The sequence below is a fragment of the Enhydra lutris genome, unplaced genomic scaffold (genome assembly GCF_002288905.1).
Source record: "Enhydra lutris kenyoni isolate GAN:26980312 unplaced genomic scaffold, ASM228890v2 scaffoldscaffold9, whole genome shotgun sequence".
NCBI classification, from domain to species: Eukaryota; Metazoa; Chordata; class Mammalia; order Carnivora; family Mustelidae; genus Enhydra; species Enhydra lutris.
In genome coordinates, this window is record NW_019154093.1 from 25,757,723 (window position 1) to 25,779,753 (window position 22,031).

The window sequence follows — 22,031 nt, forward strand, 5'->3', positions numbered from 1 at the left end:
ATAGTACAGTCATAGATAGGTTAGACTGCTTGATATCCCACAGCCCACTGAGGCTGTACTCTTGTTGTTGTTGGCAGTCTGTTTATCTTTTTGTTCCATTTTGGATAGCTTCTGTCACTGTTTCTTCAAGTTTGCTAATCTTTTCTTCCACAGTATTTAATCTGTTGTTAAGCCATTCAATGAGTTTTTTTCATTTCTGTGTAATGATTTTCAGCTTTAAAAGTTTCCTTGGTATTCTTTTGTGTCTTCCACTTATCATCATGTTCATGAGTCTCCTTCCATACGTGGATATATGTGCAGTAACTCTTCTAATGTTCTTGTCTGCTGCTTCCATCATTTCTATATCACAGACCTTTGGAATTAGGATCGACACAGACAACATCTGGTTTAATCCATCCACTCGTGTGGCAAGGAGAAAACTTGAGCCCCAGAGAGAGAGAGAAGGAGCATATTACATAACAACCAGACCTCTCTGCCAGGCATTTTAAGAATACTGGCCAATTAAGCCTCATCATGTCCCCCTAAGATTTGTTTTAAGTATTATCCCCTGATTGAGGACCAGAGCCAGAGAGGAAAGAAAGCAGTCTTACAGGTTCTAAATCCCTTGGCCACCTAGTGGAACAGTCAGCTCTTCTAATTGCCAAATGGCTATTATCTCCACCATTCCTGCTAACCTCACCCACCAGAAAAAAAGACAAAAAAAGTCTTCATTTTGATAAGTAATGCAAATATAACATTTTCAACCAAAAATTTCCATTGATGGAGAATGAACAAAATTGCTTTAGAAGGACTGATGCAAACATGAGTAAGAATCTCAAACATGGAGGATGACCTCTGTTTTATTAAATAGGACACAGAGGTCATGGACTCTGAGAAGTTTAAATCATGATCCTTCTCTGTTTTATTTATTTCACCAGGCATCAGAGTGTGTTTACCAAAATACCCTGGGCTAAGGCCATGTGACTATTTTCAAAGGTTGTCCAGATAACTGGAAATCAGTATGTATTCAAGCTATGTGCATTTTTAAATACTTTGAACAGTCAGAGTAGTGGGTGTGACTCAGAAGTGAGCCATGTGAATGTGGACACTTTTGTTCAGGTTAACTAATCGTTAACTATACTTCAAGTGGCATCGGGTGTGGGATTTGGAGGGAGATCAACCTGGGTTTACGTCTTGGCTTCACCACTTAGTGGCTCTAGAATTTGGGCAAATTAAACTAAGACTCCAGTTTCCCATCTATAAAACAGAGATACATATTTCACTGAGTGCTTCTCAGGAGTTAGGAGAATTCATACGAAGTACTTAGCACAAAAATGGCACATGGTAAGCTTTTAAATATTATTTTTATTACTCTCTTTCCATTTTGTCAGAAATCCTTCATAGTGTATCTTGGAATGCTAATACAGTGTATATGTTTAGTGTCCAACAACCTTCATTTAAATCCTTACTTTGTCATTTTACTACCTATATACCTTTAAGCAAGTTTATTTCATCTCCCTATGACTCTGTCTTACTTACCTATCAAATGGGTGTAATAGTTCCCACCCCACAGGGTTCTTATATTATTTAAATGAAATAATATAAAAGTGAATGAGGAACTATATTTATACCCAACATTTGTTCTGAGTTCCTACCATATGCAAAGTACTACACTTAGCACTGGCCTGCAAACAATATAGTTGTGACCTCTGTCTTGTTATAGGTGCAGTGTAGGGATGGAGATAAAGTATGAGAAGCTCTATGTATATGGCATGATGTTAACATAGGGCAGGCAGGTCAAAGAAAGCTACCTAGAGGAAGAGAGGCTTAACTGAACTGGGAAGTTTCAGCCAGATGAATGAGGTGTGATTATTCCATGCAGAGGAAACAGCATTATGAACACACCGCAGGAAAACCTGGCATGTGCCTAGAACCAGAAGTTCTGTGTGGAATTCTGTATGTACCCAGCACAGAGAAGATACTTTTCATTTGTTCATTTCATCCATCCATTCATTTGTTTGTCCATTTATTCATTCAGTACACACTCCAGGTATGCTAGGTGCTAGACAGATAATGTTCCTACCCTCATGGAATTTACAGTGTAGTGATGGAGTCGATAAACATGTAAACAAAACTTTACAGTAAAAAACTATGATAAGTACTATGAAGGAAACTAATAAGGCCTTTTGATAGAGGGTATTATAGTAATGAAAGGACAGGGTGGCTGGTAGGTTTTCTCTAGAGGTGGGATTTAAGCTGAGGGATGTAGGACAGTAAGGAGAAGCCATGTGAAGAATAAGGGAGAATGGAGAGATCAACCTCGGTGAAGACCTTCCAGTGGTAAATGGCCCATCATGCTCCTGGCCCTGAAGGATGGGAACAGCATGAGAGTAGGGGATTGTGCCCTGAAAGGATGTCCAAAATGTGCACAGAGACCAGATCACAGGGGACCTTGGGACCATGATGAAGAATATTTGTACTAAAAACCAACCAACCAGCCAGCCAAAAAACACTAGAGGGCCTTATAATGGGGGGCAGGGATCATCTGATTTCTAATTAAAAAAAAAAAATCATCCTGGTGGCTGTGCAGAGAAGGAATGGGAGGAAGCTGCAGTGGGAGGTCCCACAGGAGGCCATAGCAGTGATCTGGGCGAGAGATAATGGTACCTTAAATTAGAGTTGTAGCAGTAGAGGGAGACAGAAGGGAAGATATTTGACATATATCTTGAAAGTAAAATGACAGAAATTTCCAAAGGATTGGATATAGAGGTTAGGGGAAGGAGGTAGTTAAAGACCATGGCCAGGTATCTGGCATAAGCAACTGTGTGTTATGGTGGTTCCACTTTTGGATGTGGATAAAACAGAGAGAGAAACTGGTTAGAAGAAAATTAAGAGTTAAGGGGCACCTGGGTGACTCAGTGGGTTAAGCCTCTGCCTTTGGCTCAGGTCATGATCTCAGGGTCCTGGGATTGAGCCCCACATTGGGCTCTCTGCTCAGCGGAGAGCCTGCTTCCTCTTCTCTCTCTGCCTGCTTCTCTGCCTACTTGTGATCTCTCTCTCTGACAAATAAATAAATAAAATCTTAAAAAAAAAGAAGAAGAAAATAAAGAGTTGATATTTGGAACCATTGAAAGTTTGCCATGCCTCAGAGGCACTGACTTGGTGGAGATCTAACATGCGGCGGTTGGATAAAGAAAACAGAATTTCAACAGAGTGGTCTAGGTTGAAGATCTAAAGTGAGGAGGCATTAGCATAAAGTCATGGGAAGCCCAGGAGATGGTCTCAACTTCCTAAGAGTGAGAGAAGCAGAAAGAGAAAAGAAAGGCAGTACTGCACCCTGAGGCCTTCTAGTTCGTAGAGAACTCAAAAAGAACTGGCCACAGAGGTCAGGAGGGAGGCAGGAAGTGTGGTGCTGAAGTTGTCTAAGACAGGCCAATATCAAGAAGGGAACAATGGCTAACAGAGGAAAGTAAGACCAAGTCAGAAAACTTTCCACCAGATTTAGCAATATGGAGGTCACCAGGGACTCAGCCAAATTTCAAAGTCAACTTAAAATACCTCAGTTTCATGATGTAATTTCCATGTAATAACTGAATGGATCTGCTTCAAGATGTTATAATTAGTGATAATCAGTCTTAAATATAAGCTGAGCCAACTTAATAGGATGATCCCCTGGCAATAATCAGGGTTAGGCCTTCTAACCTTTTAGACAATTAATTATTATGTGATCTCAATTGCTAAGGTAGCCACTTTGCAGGGTCAAGCATTTGACTCAGAGATGGCATGTTCAACTCCAGGTTTTAGGCCCTTTGCCTTCTGTGCGAACCTCTTTAAAAAGTCAAATGGGTAGGATGTCACTAGTTCACAGCCCTATACAGTGTAGGCATTCAATACCATTTTGATACAGATGGAGAGTTTTGATGAGCATGTATGGGGTTGAGAAGGTTAGAGAGAAGGAACTGACATGTACATCGGGCTTGTGCTTGGGGCTTTATATTCATGATCTTAGCCCATATTCAAAACAGTCTCACAAGTTATTAGTATCCTATTTTCACTTATAAGGAAATCAAAATTCAGTAGGTCGCAGAAACTGGATTGTAATACATGCTTGGTGGAATCCAAACCACTTTGTGTTAGATCAGTATGCCCTCAATTGCATTACACAATCTTACAGATGTTACATGAAACAAGAAATGATGTATTCAAAAACTGGGGGAATGCTGTGTTGTGCAAATTAGAATACAGAACTTCTCAGGGCCTCTAATATGTTGCATTTTATATTTCTAAGAGTAGGATGTTGTATGCAATTTATCCAAATTTGACCATGTAAATTTTCTTCTCTTCCTTCCCAACCCCAGGTTGAGCACTCCCCAGAGACCACTTTGAGAAATCCTGCCATAGTACTATATTGACTTGTGGTGATTCTATAGATTAAAACAAAACAAAACAAAACAAAAAAACCTAAAAGCCAGTTAGGTAAAGAAACTTGCTCATTGTAGCATAACAAAGTAGATGTAAACTAAAAATTATAATAAAAAAACTCCTGACTCTCAGTGTTATTGCATGAGTAGATTCTCAGCAGTTAGGAGATGCTTTTCTTATTTTTTTATTTTTTGGTGATGCTTTAAAACTATTTGCTGAGCTTTACTAGATCACAGATTTATCCATGGTTTCCTAAAAAAAAAAATGATATAATTCTTCTGGAAAGCCATTTGGCCATAGTGTCATAAGCCTTAAAATCACCTGTATCCTTCAACCCAACCATCCCATTCTACAGGAAGTGTCTTCAGGAAGGAACTTAGAATATGGAAATACTGGCTGGTCAATAATCTAATTTTTTGCTGTTAGACAAGTGGAACCATGTGTAGCCATCATAAATACTTTACATTTCTGCTATGGTATTAAGTGGAAAATCAGGATGTAAAATGTAATACTCAGTATGACCTCAATTATATTATGAAAATGGAGCGGAAGGAAATATAACAAAATATTAATCGTGGGAGGGTTGGAGGCATTTTTTTTCTTTTATGTTCTCTTTAAAGAGAATGTATTACTTTTATAATAAGCAAAAAATAAACTCCATTTAAAGATTCATTGGAATGATACGAGAAAATGCTGGACATATTGATATTGGCTAAAAGGTTGGAGCCCTATAATGACTTAATGAATGGTCCTTGCGTACTTTCTGTACTCCTGCTTCAGTGATAGCATTACTATGTGTGCTTCTGTCTAGACATCATGTCACAAAGCTTTTAAAAACTACAGCAACACAGACCTGCTCTGTCTAGGCTTCTGCTTCCACCCATTAATACTGTTTCCTTCCACTTTGACATCATAATGCAGTCTCTGTGGGCTTACACTGACATTATCTTGACAATTCCATAGTGAGATGCAAAACTAATCCTGGAGTCATTTTCTGTTCCCAAACCTTCACCATGTATCTTCTACCCTTCTTTTGATGATTAGAACCCTGTCTTTTTCCATGTCCCTATACTTCAAACTTTTATTCTTAAGACGGTCTATCAGAAAAATGACACATAGACAGAATCTTGAGCCATTTGAATGTCTAGTTATCAGAATTAATTAATTAGCTTCTAACCCTAGATTAGGTTCAAGTAAGTCTCTAAACAATGTCACTCTATTTCCTGTAAATTGGTCTCATTCTTTCCCTTCTTTTCTTTCTTTCCTTCCTTCCTCTCCCTCTCTCCCCCTTCCCTCCTCTCTTCCCTTTTTGTCCCTCACCCTCCCTGCTCTTCTCCTTTCATTTTTTTTTATTTTCCCTTTCCTAAATATTCACTGAACACTTTCGTTGGGTCTGGCACCCTGATAGGGACAGTAAACAAATATACAGAGAGTATCTGCCTTCATAGAGCTCACAATCTGGTGAAGACAGAAATTAGACAAATATTACAAGGGTGATAATTAAATGTTGAGAAGATGTGCAGAGACTGATCAAACCAGATGAGGGGAGGAAAAATATTTCCCTAGGGAAATGAACTTTAGGATGACATTGAAAGATACTTAGGAGTTAACCAGATAAAGAGGGAGAGTTGGATTTGTTCAGGATTGGGTTTTAGAGGTAGGCATGATTAAAGGAGCAGTAGAGTCCAGAAATTTAGGACATAATTATGATTTGAAAATGATAGATCATAGACTCAAAACTAGTTGCAAAGGGAAATGAAAATAGGAGGGGATATTATTTATAGAAAGCTTAGGTGTCACAAGGGTAAAAGTCTCAAAGAAGTTCAAATGAAAGTGAACTGGGAATCCTTGAACATATAATACAGAAGGAGAATAACCCCCAAATAACCATTCACAGATGACTCACGGACTAGTGATTTGGAGAAGAAGCTGTTTTAGCAAGTGAGAAGGATCAGGATTGACCATAGAAGATAGTGGAGTGAGGAAAAAGGTCCCTGGAGGCAAGGAAAAGGAGTGACTGAGAGGCAAGTGTTGAATAACTCATTTATGGGGCTGACAGGGTTTCCCAGGGGGATGGAAGGAATTGGAATAGAGAGGAAGTTTGTGAGCTGAGCACTGAAGCTTTTGGAGGGACAGGAGCACTAGTATGACATACCAACATCATTTTATAAATCAGCATTTCTTAAACAGTAGTCTGCAGATCCCAGGGAGTCCCCAGGATCTTTTCAGAGGGGCTCTGTGGGTTCACAACAATATCATAGTAACACTAAGACATTTGCCATTTCCACTGTGTTAATGCTTTCACTGATGGTGCAGAAGTTATGGCAGATAAAAACACTGTGGTCTTGGTACAAATCAAGGCAGTGATATCAAACTCACAGGAAAGAAGTTAAGTCTGACTTAAAAAAGTCCCTCTTGCAACAGTAAAAATCATGAATGTTAGTAAAGTTCAATCTCTGAGAAAAACGCCTCAATCTTAGAATACAAGTTATTTAAATATTCTGTGTGACAAAATGGGGAGAATGAACTTCTGTTGTACTGAAGTATGATGGTTGTCTTAAGAAAAAGCAATTAGCCATTTTTCCCCTTGAACATTGTTTTTTCTCAACAAAATAGCTGCCAACCTATTGTTATTCAGGCTGACTTATTTGGCAGACATTGTCTCAAAAATGAACAGGGAGCCCATCGCTTCAAGGAAACCAAATAATAGCATTTGTTACCAATGATAAAATTTTTGAGCTTTCAAACAAAAATTAAAATTTTGGAAAACATACCCACTGAGCTTGATGAGATCACTGGTGATATTAACAAATTTGACTAATTTATACTGGAGAGTGAAATGTGTTAACATTGTTAAGATATGCATAGTGAACCATTGTTTTCCAAATTTCCAACGCCTGGTGTTACAAAAATCATGTAGGAGTGCCAGATCCATTCAAAATACACATAGACCGGTGGACTTTGAAGTAAGAGGGTGCAAAAAAATTCATTGACATGATTTCAGATTCCATATTGTAACTAACATTTTAAAAATTACCACTTGTCAAAGTTGTGGTGTAGTATCAAAGAAGAATACCCACAGTGATCTGAAAAGAATGTTAAAATTCCCCTCAACTGTGTAACATTTTCAACTATATACATCTAAGAGGTTGATTTTCTTCAAAGACCTCAACAAAAGCAACATAAAGCAACATATTGAAGAAGCAGAAATGAGACTCCAACCGCATTCTACTAACTCAAACATTAAATACAGTTGCAAACATGAAGACTAATGACATACTTTTCACTAATTATTTTTCAAGGAAATCTGTTTTCAAATAAAATTATGGCATATATTTGTAACATGTAATGGATTTGGTATTAAAATCAAAATAGATACATATTGCTAAGTATGTATCTATCTATAGATCAATAAATACATATTGCTAAAATTCCTGTTCTGATTTTGACTGTTGTGAGTATCAGTAGATGCAGCCCACTTAAACAAAGGCTCTTTGGAGTCCTCCTTGATATATTAGAGTGTACAAGAGTCCTGGGACCGAAGTTTGAAAACCAGTGTTAAAGATGAACATTGCTTTCCCCATGGCTCCTTGTCTTGGGTTTCAACCTGGGTGTCATCATTCATCATGACTAGTGACTCATGGAATAACTAGTATGAGATGTGAAGCACCCTTTTTCCTACGCTAGGGGGATAATCATGCCATTCGTCACAACAGAGGCTGCCTGGCTTTCCGAAATTATGGTAATACTGGAGGTAACAGACAGTCTTCCTACAATATTTGCTCAGTGGGCTGACCATGCTCTAACACTGCAGTCTCAGCAATGATGTTGTGGGAAGAAGCTCAGGCTTGGAGCTAGGCAAGCTTGTGGCTTGTCCACCTCACTCTGTGTGACCTGGACAAGCTCTTTAACCTCTGAGGAGGCAGCATGGGGTAACAGGAAGAACATGGCCTTGGAGAAAGACCAGTTTCTACCTTCTACCTGCACTACCCTGGGCAAGGCTCTCACTCTCTCAATTCTGTTGGCTGGTCTGTGAAATGAAGAAACAGCAGCATGATAAGGAAATGAACATGGGCTCTGCCATCAAACCAACTAGGTCAAATTCTGCCTTTGTCACCCTTGGGCTGTGACTTCTGGGACTACTTAGCTCTTAGGAATCTCAGCTTTCTTATATATAAATGGGGCTAATGATATTTGCCTCCTAGGATCATTATAGAGAATTAAATGATGAGGTAATTCATGGAACATCCTAACATGTAATAACAAAAGCCAACCTTTAACAAATACTTCATAAGTATTTTAACATATTGTCAATAATTCCATCAGGTAATGTTGTTTTTAGCATAGTTAAAAATTTCCCATAGATGGGAAAGCTGTAGCTAAGAGATGTTAAGTAACCAGATTTCCAAGTCAGCAGGTGGCAAGATTCAAAGTTAGTCCTTTCACCCCAAACCCCATGTTCTTAACCACTGGGATTTCTGCTACTCTGAGTCTTCAAAAACAATTGTTAGTTCTCCTGATTCTTTGAAAAGATAAACAAAATTGGTAAATTTTTGGCTGGACTCATCAAGAAAAAGAACCAAAATAGATAAAATCCAAAGTGAAAGAAGAGAACTGACACCACAGAAATACAAAGGATTATAAAAGACTACTACAAAAAATTATATGACAACAAATTGAGCAACCTAGCAGAAATAGGTAAATTCCTAGAAATTGACAATCTTCCAAAACTAAATCGGGAACAAACAAAATCTGAACAGACTGATTATTACTAACAAAATGGAACCAGTAATCAGAAAATTCCAATAAACAGAAGTCCAGGACCAGACAGATTCACAGATGAATCCCACCAAACTATTAAAGAAGAGTTAATACTTATTCTCCTCAAACTAGTTCAAAAAATAGAAGAGGAAGGAAAGCTTCCAAATACATTCTACAAGGCCAGCCTTACTCTGATACCAAAAAACTAAGGCAACACATAAGAAAAGTACACACTATCTCTGATGAAAACAGATGCAAAAATCCTCAACAAAATATTAGCAAACCACATCCACCAACACATTAAAAGGATCATACACCATGATCTAGTGGGATTTATTCCAAGGACGTAAGAATGGTTCAATATTCACAAATCAATCAACATGATATGCTACATTAATAAAATGAAAGATAAAAATGGTCATCTCAATAGAGGCAGAAAAAGAATTTGACAAAATTTGACATCTATTAATGATAAAAACTCTCAAAAAGTAGGTTCAGAGGGAACACACCTCAACATACTAAAGGTCATATATGGCAAGCCCACAGCTAACATACTCACTGGTGAAAACGGAGAGCTCTTTCTCTAAGACCAGGAACAAGACAAGGATGTCCACTATCACCCCTTTTATTCAACGTAGTCCTGGAAGTTCTGGTCACAGCAATCTGATGAGAAAGAAATAAAATATATCCAAATTGGTAAGAAAGAAGTAAAACTGTCACTATTTTCAGATGACATGATAGTATACATAGAACTACTGGAAATCTATTAAAATTAAAAGAGATAATTAAAAGAGATAATTTACCCACCAGCATCACACCTGTATAGAGTATTGTCAAATTGTTAAATGTATTGTTAAAATGTCCATACTATCCAGAGCAACCTACAGACTTAATGCAATCCCTACCAAAATGCAAAAGATAATTTTTCACAGAACCAGAACAAATAATCCTAAAATTTCTATGGAACCACAAAAGACCCCAAATAGCCCAACCAATCCTGAACAAGAATAACAAAACTGGAGATATCGTAATCGCAGATGTCAGGATATACTAAAAACTACAGTAATCAAAACAGTATGGTACTGGCACAAAAATGGACACTTACATCAACAGAACAGAATAGAAAACCCAAAAATAAACCCACGCCTTTATGGTCAATTATCCACAACAAAGGAGACAAGAATATACAATGGAAAAAAGATAGTCTCTTCAATGAATAGTGCTAGGAAAGCTGGATAGCTACAGGCAAAAGAATAAAACTGGACCACTTTCTTAGACCATACACAAAAATAAACTCAAATGGGTGAAAGACCTAAATGCCAGACCTGAAACCATAAAATTCCTAGAAGAAAAAATAGGCAGCAGTCTCTTTGACATCATTTGTAGAAACATTTTTCTAGATATGTCTCTTTTGGCAAGAGAAACAAAAGCAAAATGAAACTACTGGGACCACACCAAAATAAAAAGTATTTGCACAGTGAAGGAAACCATCGAGAAAACAAAAAGCCAATCTACTGAATGGGAGAAGATATTTGTAAATGATATATTAGATAAAGGTTAATATCCAACACCAATTCAACATCAAAAAACTAAATAATCCAATTAAAAAGGGACAGAGGATATGAATAGACTTTTTTTTTTTTCCAAAGAAGACATACAGGCACATGAAAAGGTGCTCAACATCACTAATCAACAGGGAAATGCAAATCAAAACCATGATGAGATATCACCTCTCAGCTGTCAAAATGACTAAAATAAAAAACACAAGAAACAACAGGTGTCAGTGAGGATGTGGAGAAAAAGGAACCCTTGTGCACTGTTGGTGGGAATGCAAGCTGGTGTGGCCACTGTGGAAAACAGTTTCGAGGTTTCTCAAAAAATTAAAAACAGAATTACCATATGATCCTGTAATTATACTACTGAGTATTTACCTAAAGAATATGAAAACAGTAATTTGAAAAGATATAGGCACCCTTGTTTTTATTGCAGCATTATTGACAACAGCCTAGCTATGGAAGCAACTCAAGTGTCCATCAATAGATAAATGGATAATGATGTCATGTGTATATATTGGAATATTACTTGGCCATAAAAAAGAATAAAATCTTGCATTTGCAACAACAAGGATGGATCTAGAGAATACAATGCTAAGTGAAATAAGCCAGACAGAGAAAGACAAATACATTTGATTTCACTGATATGTGAAACTTAGGAAACGAAACAAATGAACAGAAAAAAAAGAGGAAAAGGGAAAATAATAGACTCTTAAATACAGACAGCAAACTGGTGGTTGCCAGAGGGGAGCTGGTGGGGAAGAGGGGAGAAACAGATAAAGGGGATTAAAAGTACATTTATCTTGAGCACTGAGTAATGTATAGAGTTAATGAATCATTATATTGTATACCTAAACTAATATAATACTGTACGTTAATTATATTTGAATTTTAAAAATTTTTTAAAAATTTTTTAAAAGATTAAAAAATTCAACATCTGATTGGTTCTAAAGAAGAAGGAACTCGGGCCATTTGCAACAACATGGATGAACCGGGAGGACAGTATATAAGTGAAATAAGACTGACAGGGAAGCCAATATCGCATGATCTCTCTTATATGTGGAACCTAAAGAAGTTTGACTTATAGAACTAGAGAGTCGAATGATGGCCACAAAGGGGGGCATGGGGAGGGGTTGGTCACATTATCAAAATATTCAGTCATAAACGAATAAGTTCAGGGGACCTAATGTATAATATAGTGACTATGGTTAATAGTACTGTACTGTGTATTTGACATTAGCTAAGAGAGGAGATCTCTAGATCTACACACACACACACACACACACACACACACACAACTATGTGAGGGAATAGCTGTGTTAATTAGCTTGCTTGTGCTAATCATTTCACAATGTATATCAAACCATAACATCATACATCTAAAAGATATACAATTCTTGTCATGTATACCTCAACAAAGCTGGGGAAAAATTAATCTGTTTTCATATTAAGAAGATATCTTCACATTAAAAGATCTTTTTCAATTTATAACAAAACTAAAAATCACCATAATAAGAATTTTAAAAATTGAAGCAGAGGTCTCCCCTGTCTCTAGGAGAGTAAGCCGGGCTGTTCAGAACTCCAGCCCCAGAGCCGTTAGCTGCCAGCTCAGCCACTGGTCAGAGTGGACAGACTGCCTACCATGCCAGGACAAAAAGGTAAGACATCCGTGACCAGTTTGGGGCCATGTAATATTTGAATGGCATACTAGGCATTTAAATGGACATAAAAAGGTCTATAAAGTTAGAGGCCTGGGGAGAAATCAGGTCTAGAAATAGGTATTTGGAAGCCATGGGCACATGGATGGTGAAACTTTTTCTGATTTTGTTTATAAGCCATTATTGGGCGAGACTGCCAAAGATATATGTATGCTATGGCTTGTGGGCAGAGAGGTGGCCATTCAGACACGGGCACACTGATCCCTCTGGCCTCTCTGGGTCGTGGTCAGTCCATTGCCCTCCAGAGATGGTCATCGAGAGGGACTAATGACCCATGGGGATCTGTGATGAACCCGAGAATGTCCCTGAGGATTCTGTTTTCACGGATTGAAAAGACTGGCACACCCAGTGAACAGACATGAGTCTATCTTGCCTGCTGACATGGTTTTGAATAGTCCAAATTGGTCACTAAAGCCAGCGGCATCTCAAGGGAAGAGGGACTTGGGGAGGACTCTGCTGTACTAGAGAGGGGGGTATTCAAGTTGACCTTGTTCAGGATCACTGGCTCGGGGTGATGATAAAAGGCAGAACAACTACTATTCTGGGTTATCACTATTTTAAAATCTCTACAGAGAACACATGCTTTTACTGGATACATCCAGGGTGATGCACCTCCAGGCTCCCACCTCTCCCAGTTGGTAGACCACTGCCTACACTACGTATATTGGCACATTACTGTCAAGGCCAAGGGTTCAGGCTCTGATTCTTCAGTTTAGATTCTGGCTTTGCACCTTCTTTGCTGTGTTACTTTGGACATGTATTTTGATACATGTATTATGATTCCTTATCTATAAACAGTAGTGGTACTCCTAGCATAGAGTTATTATGAGTATTAAATGAGTAAGGTATGCAATGGGCCCTTTTTTTCATGCACCTGGCATACAATAAATGTTCAATCTCCAACCAACTCCCACTGCCCAAATCAAGACCTGCTCTTCCCTCACCTTGAGCTTCTGCAGTACAGAGCATGCTGGTGGTTCTCTGCCTTCAGGCCCACTCCCCAGCTAGAGGCCGGGCTACTCTGTGAAGGTCTGATGAGCTGTTCAGAATCACATGGAATTCAAAGTCATTACAAATGGAAACACAATTTGGACCTAGTCTATTCAGCTCCTAAGTGTGATATTATTTATTCTGCCTCTCCTGTTTCTAAGATACACCAAGGAATCCTAGACTGCACTGTGCAAAATTATCTAGCTCCCAAAATCTCATCTTGCTTTGATAGCCTATGTTAGTTTTCTGAATCTGCTCTAACAAATTGCCACAAACTGGGTTGCTTAAAACAACAAATGTGTTCTCTCACAGTTCTGGAGGCCGGAAGTCTGGCAGGGCCACCCTCCCTCTGAAGGCTCTGCAGGGGAGAATCTGTTCTTTGCCTCTTTTGGCTTCTGGTGGCCATTGGCGATCTTTGCCTTGTGGTTGATCTCCATGCTCCAATCTCTGTCTCTCCGGCCATATTGCCTCCTCCTCTTCCGTGGGTCTCCTTTGTGTGTCTGTGTTAAATCTCCCTCTGCCTTCCCCTTATAGGGACACTGTGATGACATTTAGGGCCTACCTGGATAATGCAGTATAATCTCTTCATTTCAAAAACCTTGATAATATCTGCAAAAGACCCTTTCTTCCAAATAAGGTAACATTTACAATTTTCAAGGACTAGGACTTGATTTCTTTGCATGGCCATTATTTAACTTATTATACATCTAAACAATATATATTTTTTCCTCATGTGTTGCAGTTTACATAGATAGAACAGGTGAATGGCTTACTATTTAAATCAGAATTGAATTACTCCTTTCGTGACTCGAAAAAGCACATGTGTCTCTAAAATAATCCTTAAAATCATTAAATTCTGTTAATTACTTAAGCAAAAGACCACCCCTAATTTCTTCTTATTAATATGTTTTTTCCCCCTTCTCTCAAAATCACCCAAACAAAGATGTGCATTTCTGGAGAGAAACATTATTGACTAGATAGAAAAGAAAATTATGTCTTAATGATACCAACAGAGGCACCAGCACGGAGAAGTCCCTAAGGGAGTAGTTGCACCAGCCTCTCTGCAGAGCAATGTCTTCATTATTTGATAATAACCCAGAAAATGATGAGTTGGTGGGAATGAACCTTGTGTCTGCACCAGCATTCCAATACAGAAACCACAAGAAGGATGATGATGGCATTTATAGTTACCATTTGTTAAATGATTTCTATATACCAGGCACCATGCTCCTGCTTTAGTAAATCGTCTTAGTTGACTTTCATAGCCAACTGTGATAGATAGAAACCATTGTCCCTTTGGTTAGGTTACCCATAAAGAAGGAGGCACAGCCTAGACTTGGTCAGTCTGATCCCCAAATGCCCATGTGCCTGACCATTTCACTCCATTGCCTCCCCATGAACCCTGTGGAGAGTTGTAAGTGATATTAGTGGCCATGTAATTCAATCCCCCCAATTCAGCCATAAATCCTTCTGCAGTATCCCAATAGCTGGCTACAAAAATGATGCTGATGTTATAGCTATTATTAGTGAGTGCATTCCAGGAACCAGGCCAATGTGCTGACTTCTTTACATGCCTTATCACTAGTCTCCTCAAGACTCTCAGATCTCTCCTTCCACAGATGAGAAAACGGAGGGTCAGAGATGTTAAGTCATTTACTCAGTGACACACAGATAGTAGGTAGCAGAACTGGCATTCCAACCCAGCTTAAAATGGGATTCAGAATGACGCTTAACCTCCTCAACTTGTGACAATTAAATGAGATAAAGAATGTGAAGTGTCCAGCCAGTAGTAGGCACTCAAAAAATGGTAGCTACCATCACCATCATACTGGTAATTGCAGGTCTTAAAACTCTGGTGAACTTTACGAAGAGTGAGAAGACTTGACTCTACCTTGGTATGCTGAATCCTCCTTTATGTACTGCATCTTGGCAAGATGTGGGAAGAGAATGAAAATATCCTAATATTCCCAAACTGATCATTAATTATAATCTCTTTCCATCGAGTTTACAATCTTATTAACTGGGAGGCAGGAAAGGCAAACGGATAGGTTTGCTCTTCACCTTTTTTTGCAGGCCTTTCTGTCTCTTCACTAATGAGAAATTGTGGAGACAGAAGTAGGCAAGAGGAAAGAGAGGGCAAAGTTGCCCTGTTCTACACGCACCCAGTGGAATCAGCTGGAAAAGACTCCATTGATAATGATGCAGACACCACTTGTGTTTAGTGAGCACCAATAAAATGCCAGACACGGGGCTGGGTGCTTTCCTCACACATTCTCTCACTCAGTTCTAACAACACCCTTTCAAAGTGTGGGGTCATCACATCCACTTGACATTAGAAAATAGGAACTCAGAAAACGTAAATGGTTTGCTCTTGGAGACTTGGTAAGTGACTCTGGGGTCTGAACCCAGTCAGTCTAAACTCTCATGCTTATGCTCTTGTATCTACAGGACACAAGTGAAAGAATCATTAGTAACTGTAACTAATGAGGTCGCCTCGGTTGACCACTTCATTCTACAGATTTGGAAACCGAGACACAAAGTACTAGGCAATGATACTTTATACAGCAAGCAAGAAATAAATTCAGGAATAAACAAACAAACTAAAAGCAGGCCAAACCTATAGATACAGAGAAAACATTGATGGTTGCCAGAGGGTTGGGAGTAGAGGAAATGGGCAAAATGGTAAGGGGATTGAGAGATACAGGTTTCCAGTTATGGAATAAGTAGGTCATAGGAGTGAAAAGTACAATATTGAGAATATAGTCAATGGTACTGTAATAGCATTGCATGGTGACAGACTGTAGCTATGCTCATGAACATATTAAAACATAGAGAAGTTGTATCACTCTGTTGTACAACTGATATTAATTTAATATTGTGCATCAACTATACAAAACAAGAAAGAAAAAGAAAGAAGAGAAAGAAAGAAAGGGAAGAAAGAAAGAAAAGACAGAAGGAAGGAAGGAAGGAAGGAAGGAAGGAAGGAAGGAAGGGAGGGAGGGAGGGAGGGAGAGAGGGAGGAAAGAATGGCGGGTGGGTGTATTGGGCTAAGAACCCACTTTCCTTACTGCTCAAACTGTTGCTTCCCTGCTCAGTTATGAACAGTCTCGAAGGAGGAGCTTGTGGGCTGAGCCAAGGCAAGAAGCAGCAGAAAATACAGTGCTGCAAATTCCCTTCGTGGACACTCGACATGGAACTCTCCACACAGCATGTTTCCTATTATTATCTATTTTATCTCCTCAAGTAGACTTTAAGCTACTTGAAGGTGGGAATGGAACCTCATACTTCTCCAAATATCTTAGTGTTCAACTTCCTCCTTCTACACTAGTGCCCGAAGGTGTACACCATATAGAAAGCAGTATCATGAAACCAGAGAGCTCCAAGATTGGTATGCATTTTTATTCTTCCTGTTCTTCTTTGAACAGGTATTCGTTTGTGTGCAATCAAAGCTGGACCCAGGGATTCAGATGTTGTCTCTATCTCTTGGATGGGCTCTTTCTATATAGTAGGCTAGATGACCACTTGATGCCCATAGTTCCCAGCAACTTCAGCAAAAAGAAATGATCTTTTCCAATAGTTCTGAAAGAAAATCTTCGGGGAGAATAATTATTGCTCTAAGATTGAGTTATGAACCAAACCCTAAACCAATCATTGCAATTTGGCAGATACAGTGCTCTGGTTGGCAGGACCTGGTTCAAACTCACACATTCCCATGAATTGAGGGGTGAGATCATCCCCACCTGAACCATATGAGATGTGTCCCAAGGAAAGAGAGGATGCCATGGCCAAAAGAAATGGTATAGAGGGAAAGCAATAAACAGCTTATAAAAGTGCCTCCTGCATAGACCATAGATCAAGTGTCAACGGTATGAAACCAAGTAAGACAAGGTCCTCCTTTTGCTACTCCTCCTCTTACATGCAAACCGTTCTTAAACTAGTGAGAAAGGTAAATAAGTAAATAGACCAGGGATAATAACAACCTTATTTGACAAGTGAGAGGAGAAGGAGGCACACAGAACTCTAGAATATGTAGAGGGGGTGCACTATTGAGTCATGAAAGATGGATAGGTACCAACTGGTTGAAGGTGGGGGGAGAAGGTCCTTCCTAACAAGGTTTCCATTTGATCTTTGGAGGCCCTATTCAATATTCCTGCCCCCTCTGGCTGAACACCACCATTTAGGAATACTCATCCCTTCAGAAGACAGCTTTTTAGGCAGCTCTCAATCATTAGACAGTTAGTCCTTATGTTGAGCTGAGATCCGCCAGCACAAATCTTGTTTGATTGATAGACAATGAAAGTATCTGCTTTGAAATCCAATTTAGTACCGACACCGGAGCCTCCTGCAGCCCAACAAGTTTGGGGGAACCATGTGCAGTGGCGACATCTGGGATCAAATCAGCTGTCACAGTCCCACAGCTTGTGTAAGTCAAGCACAGTGTGGAGAGGATTTCCAGTGTAAGGAGACAGGTGAGTGGCATCCAGTGGGATAACAGCTGTGCCCCACCAGACCAAATGTGAAAAACAGTCACAGAGGAGCTTGTTAAAAGACTGACTGCTCAGCCCTTCTCCGGAAGTTGTCATTCTGTAGGTTTGGAATGGGGTTCAGGGATCTGCATTTTAAGCCAACCCAGTAGCCCAAGTAATTTTGATGTGAGTTTGTTGGAGTATCTGTTGACTTGTTTAGAAAAGGTACAATTCACTCAGTCACCCATTCATTGAATAAATATTGACTGGGCATGTATGTGCCAGGGAGGGTGCTAAGTGCTGGTGACCCGGATATGAAAAGATAATGTGCCTGACCTCGAGGTACTCCTCGTCTCTTTGGGAGAGAGACCTACAGGGAGTCGGTGGCAATACTGGGTGATAGGCAGTGTAATGGGCACAGGCCCACGGTCCAATGACCCTCACTGGCAGGGGATGCCCTGAGCTGTGTTGGGGAAGTCAGAACAGGCTTTAAAATAGCACTTGAACTGAGACTTAGAAGTAGCAATGAATTTGCTAAGAACAAGAATGTGCAAACACACCCAGGGATTTAGGGACTGGCAATAGGTGCAGAATGATTGCAGGTAGGGCTCTTGGAAGAGAGGCAGGGGATGGGTCCAGTAGGGTACTGGGGACCAGACTGCAGCATTTGGAAGAATGGGAATGGAAGCTACAGAAGGCTATGGGGCAGGGGGATGACATGGCTACGCTGACATTTTAGAGAGATCACAGGAGCTGCCACGTGGAGGATGAGTTTTAGAGAGGAGCCTGCTGCAGGGCCTGAGCTGGGAGCGGGGCTACATGTGGGAGACAGAGAGGCTGGAAGGAAGAGGCAGCGAGGATGGAGAGATGATCATGGAAAGGGGTGAGGGGCTGTTTCAGAAGTGGGATGGATTTGGTGACTATGGATGCAGGTCACCGGGAAAGGGAGAGTCTGGGAGGCTCTGGAAGCATCTACAGCCTCCCTTCTCTCAGGTCGCTGCCTGAAACGCCACCTGGTGTGTAACGGAGACAATGACTGCCTTGACGGCTCTGACGAGGATGACTGTGAAGATGTCAGGGTCCCTGAATTTGACTGCACCCTGTATGACCCCATTCCAGGATCAGAGAAAGCGGCCTTGGGGTGAGTCCTGCCCTCAGGTTGTTTGGGAGCAGGGAATGGTTGCCCTTCAATCACAAGCATTGTTTTGAGGACAGAAGAAGATCTTAGTGCCGTGTGTCTGGTGAGGCAGCTCCCACTGTCTCCCTGAGGTGGGATACTGGTCCACTCGGTGACTATCTCTTGGGTGACTATTACAAAATGCCACACACTGGGTGCCTTATAAGCAACAGAAATTGATTTCTCATAGTTCTCGAGGCTGGAAGTCTGAAGTCAAGGTGGTGGTAGGTTGGCTTCTTCTGAGGCCATTCTCCTTGGCTTGTCCTTCCTTCTGTGGGTGTCTGGGTCCTAATCTCTCTTTGTTTTTTAAAGATTTTATTTATTTAAGAGGGAGAGAGCAGGGGGAGGGGCAGAGGGAGAGGGAGAGAGAGAATCTCAAGCAGATTCCTCTCTGAGCACAGAGCCCTATGCAGGGCTCCTTCTCATGACCCCGAAATGATGACCTGAGCTGAAATCAAGAGATGGATGCTTAACCAGATGAGCCGCCCAAGCGCTCCTCTTCATCATCATCATCATCTTCTTTTTAAAAAAAGGTTTATTTATTTTAGAGAGAGAGAGAGTGCGTGCAAGCAGAGGTAGGGCAGAAGAAGAGTGAGAATCCTTAAGCAGACTCCCCGTTGAGTGTGAAGCCCAGTGTAGAGACTCAGTCCCAGGACTCCGAGATCATGACCTGAGCCAAAATCCAGAGTCAGCTGCTTAACTGACTGAGCCCCCCAGGTGCTCCCTAATCTCTTTGTATAAGGACACGAGCATATTAGATTAAGGCCCAATAATGTTCCCATTTTAACTCAATTCCTACATAGAGACCATCTCACCAAAATACAATCAAATTCTGAAGTTTTGGGGTCCCAGACTTCCACATCTAAATGTTAAGGGGACACAATTCAGCCCCTAATTAATAAAAGGGGATTTTGTTGATTTTTATTTTATTTTTTTTTTATTTTTTTTTTTTAAACATTTTATTTATTTATTTGAGAGAGAGAGAGAGACAGTGAGAGAGAGCATGAGCGAGGAGAAGGTCAGAGAGAGAAGCAGACTCCCCGTGGAGCTGGGAGCCCGATGCGGGACTCGATCCCGGAACTCCAGGATCATGACCTGAGCCGAAGGCAGTCGCTTAACCAACTGAGCCACCCAGGTGCCCGGATTTTGTTGATTTTTAAAGTGAATGTGGGCTAAACAGAATAGAAGTATGAAATAGTGAGGTGTTAACTTGAGAAAAAGAATTCCCTCTTTATTGGCAAAAAGATTGCAGACCATGACCTTGCTCTCATGTGAGTCAAAGGAGCATTGAAATATACTTCCTGAGGGTGTTTTGACCAGCAGGATGGTCCCATCTCCACTCCCAATAGCTGACACTTGGCAGTTTTTCATTCTGCTCAAGATCTCAGAAGCCTTTCCTGGTGTCCTTTTTTTTTTTTAAATTTAAGCATGTTCTAGTTTTTAGATTTTTATTTATTGCTATAGAATTAATACATGTTGGGCATCTGGGTGGCTCAGTTGGTTAAGCTCCTGCCTTCAGCTCAGGTCATGATGCCAGGGTCCTGGGATCAAGTCCCACATTGGGCTCCCAGGTTAGTGGGGAGACTGCTTCTCCCTCTTCCTCTGCCTACCACTCCCTTTGCTTGTGCACTGTCAAGTAAATGAATAAAATCTTTTTTTTTTTTTTAAAGAATACATGTTTGAGGTAAAAACCAAAAGTCTTCCTTCGCCATCCCCAACCTGTACTCCACTCAGTCACGCCCCCCACTTCTCTCCCTGGAACTGACCCCTGTCAACAGTTTGGTGTAGGACTTTCAGATCATGTAAACGATGCATTGACAATATATATTGTATGAAGGTATGCCAATAGGTATTGTGCGTGATAGACATAAGTCTATTTTACATACATGGGATCATACTACACATATGGTGTGTAACTTGCTTTTTTTTAACTTAATAATATATTTTTGAAGATTTCCTCCCACATTTTCTATTCTTTGTCTAAGAAACACAGTGTTCTATAACAGGGGTCAGTAAGCTATGGCCTCAAGGCCAAATTTAGCCTGTTGTCTGTTTTTGTAATTAAAGTTTTATTGGGATACAGCTTTCACCCTGCAATGATGGGAGTTGAGTATTTGAAACAAAGACCTATGGCCTGTAAAGCCTAACATATTTAATATCTAGTCCTTTATTTTTAAAAAAATTGCTGACTCTTCTCCCAAGGTATAACTACATGAAAATTTATTTGGCTGATTCCTATTGAAGGATAATTAGATTTTCCCCATTTTTTCCTCTTATAAACAATGCTGCAATGAACATCTTTGTATGTTATCTTTGTACATGTATTTCTGCATAGATTTCCAAAAAGTGGAATTTCTCTATATCTTTTCATTTTCAATCTGGTGGGTTCCGCAATCAGCTTTACTAAGAGTACCTAGGCTTAATAACCTTTTATGCTTAGAGGTTAGCGTATAATATTAGGACTAATTATTCCTTTGACTTTTTGTTTGGCCCACCAGAGAGCCAGTATTTATAACCTAAAGACAGAAAAATGTTCAATGGGCAGAAAGACAGAAAAGTAAGGGGCAAAGTAAAGGGAAGGAACCCAGATTTTAGTGTCAAAGAAAATTTAGCTGTGACTATAGGCAAATTACCTGATTTTTCTGAGCTTCAACTTCTCATTTGTAAGATTGTCATGAGGTTGAAAGTTAATGTATGCTAAATGTCTGGTAGAGTGTGTATTCAATTCACCATAGCTATTACTACATCACTTCCATTAATATGAAGAAAGAGACGGAGAGAAGAGGTGAAGAAGAAAGGTAACATACCTTGAATTTGTACTATATGTCAGGTACTCTATAATTATCCATTTATCCCTTCAAAGGCAGGTTTTATTCATAGTTAACCCCCTGCTCATCTTCTGCCTTTGTGCCTTTTCATGGAGGGAAGGAACAAATATGACAGATGCTATGCCAAAGGTAATCAC

General features: G+C 39.9%; 1 protein-coding gene across 1 annotated transcript in view; it reads left to right on the forward strand.

Moving 5' to 3' along the window:
* The window catches only part of LOC111143421 (complement C8 alpha chain), a 62,841-nt gene that overhangs the window by 4,019 nt on the left and 36,791 nt on the right, over positions 1-22,031 (forward strand). The window contains 3 exon segments of the mRNA XM_022497153.1: positions 12,271-12,373; positions 17,748-17,892; positions 18,883-19,030. Of these exon segments, the coding sequence (XP_022352861.1) occupies positions 12,271-12,373; positions 17,748-17,892; positions 18,883-19,030 (396 nt within the window).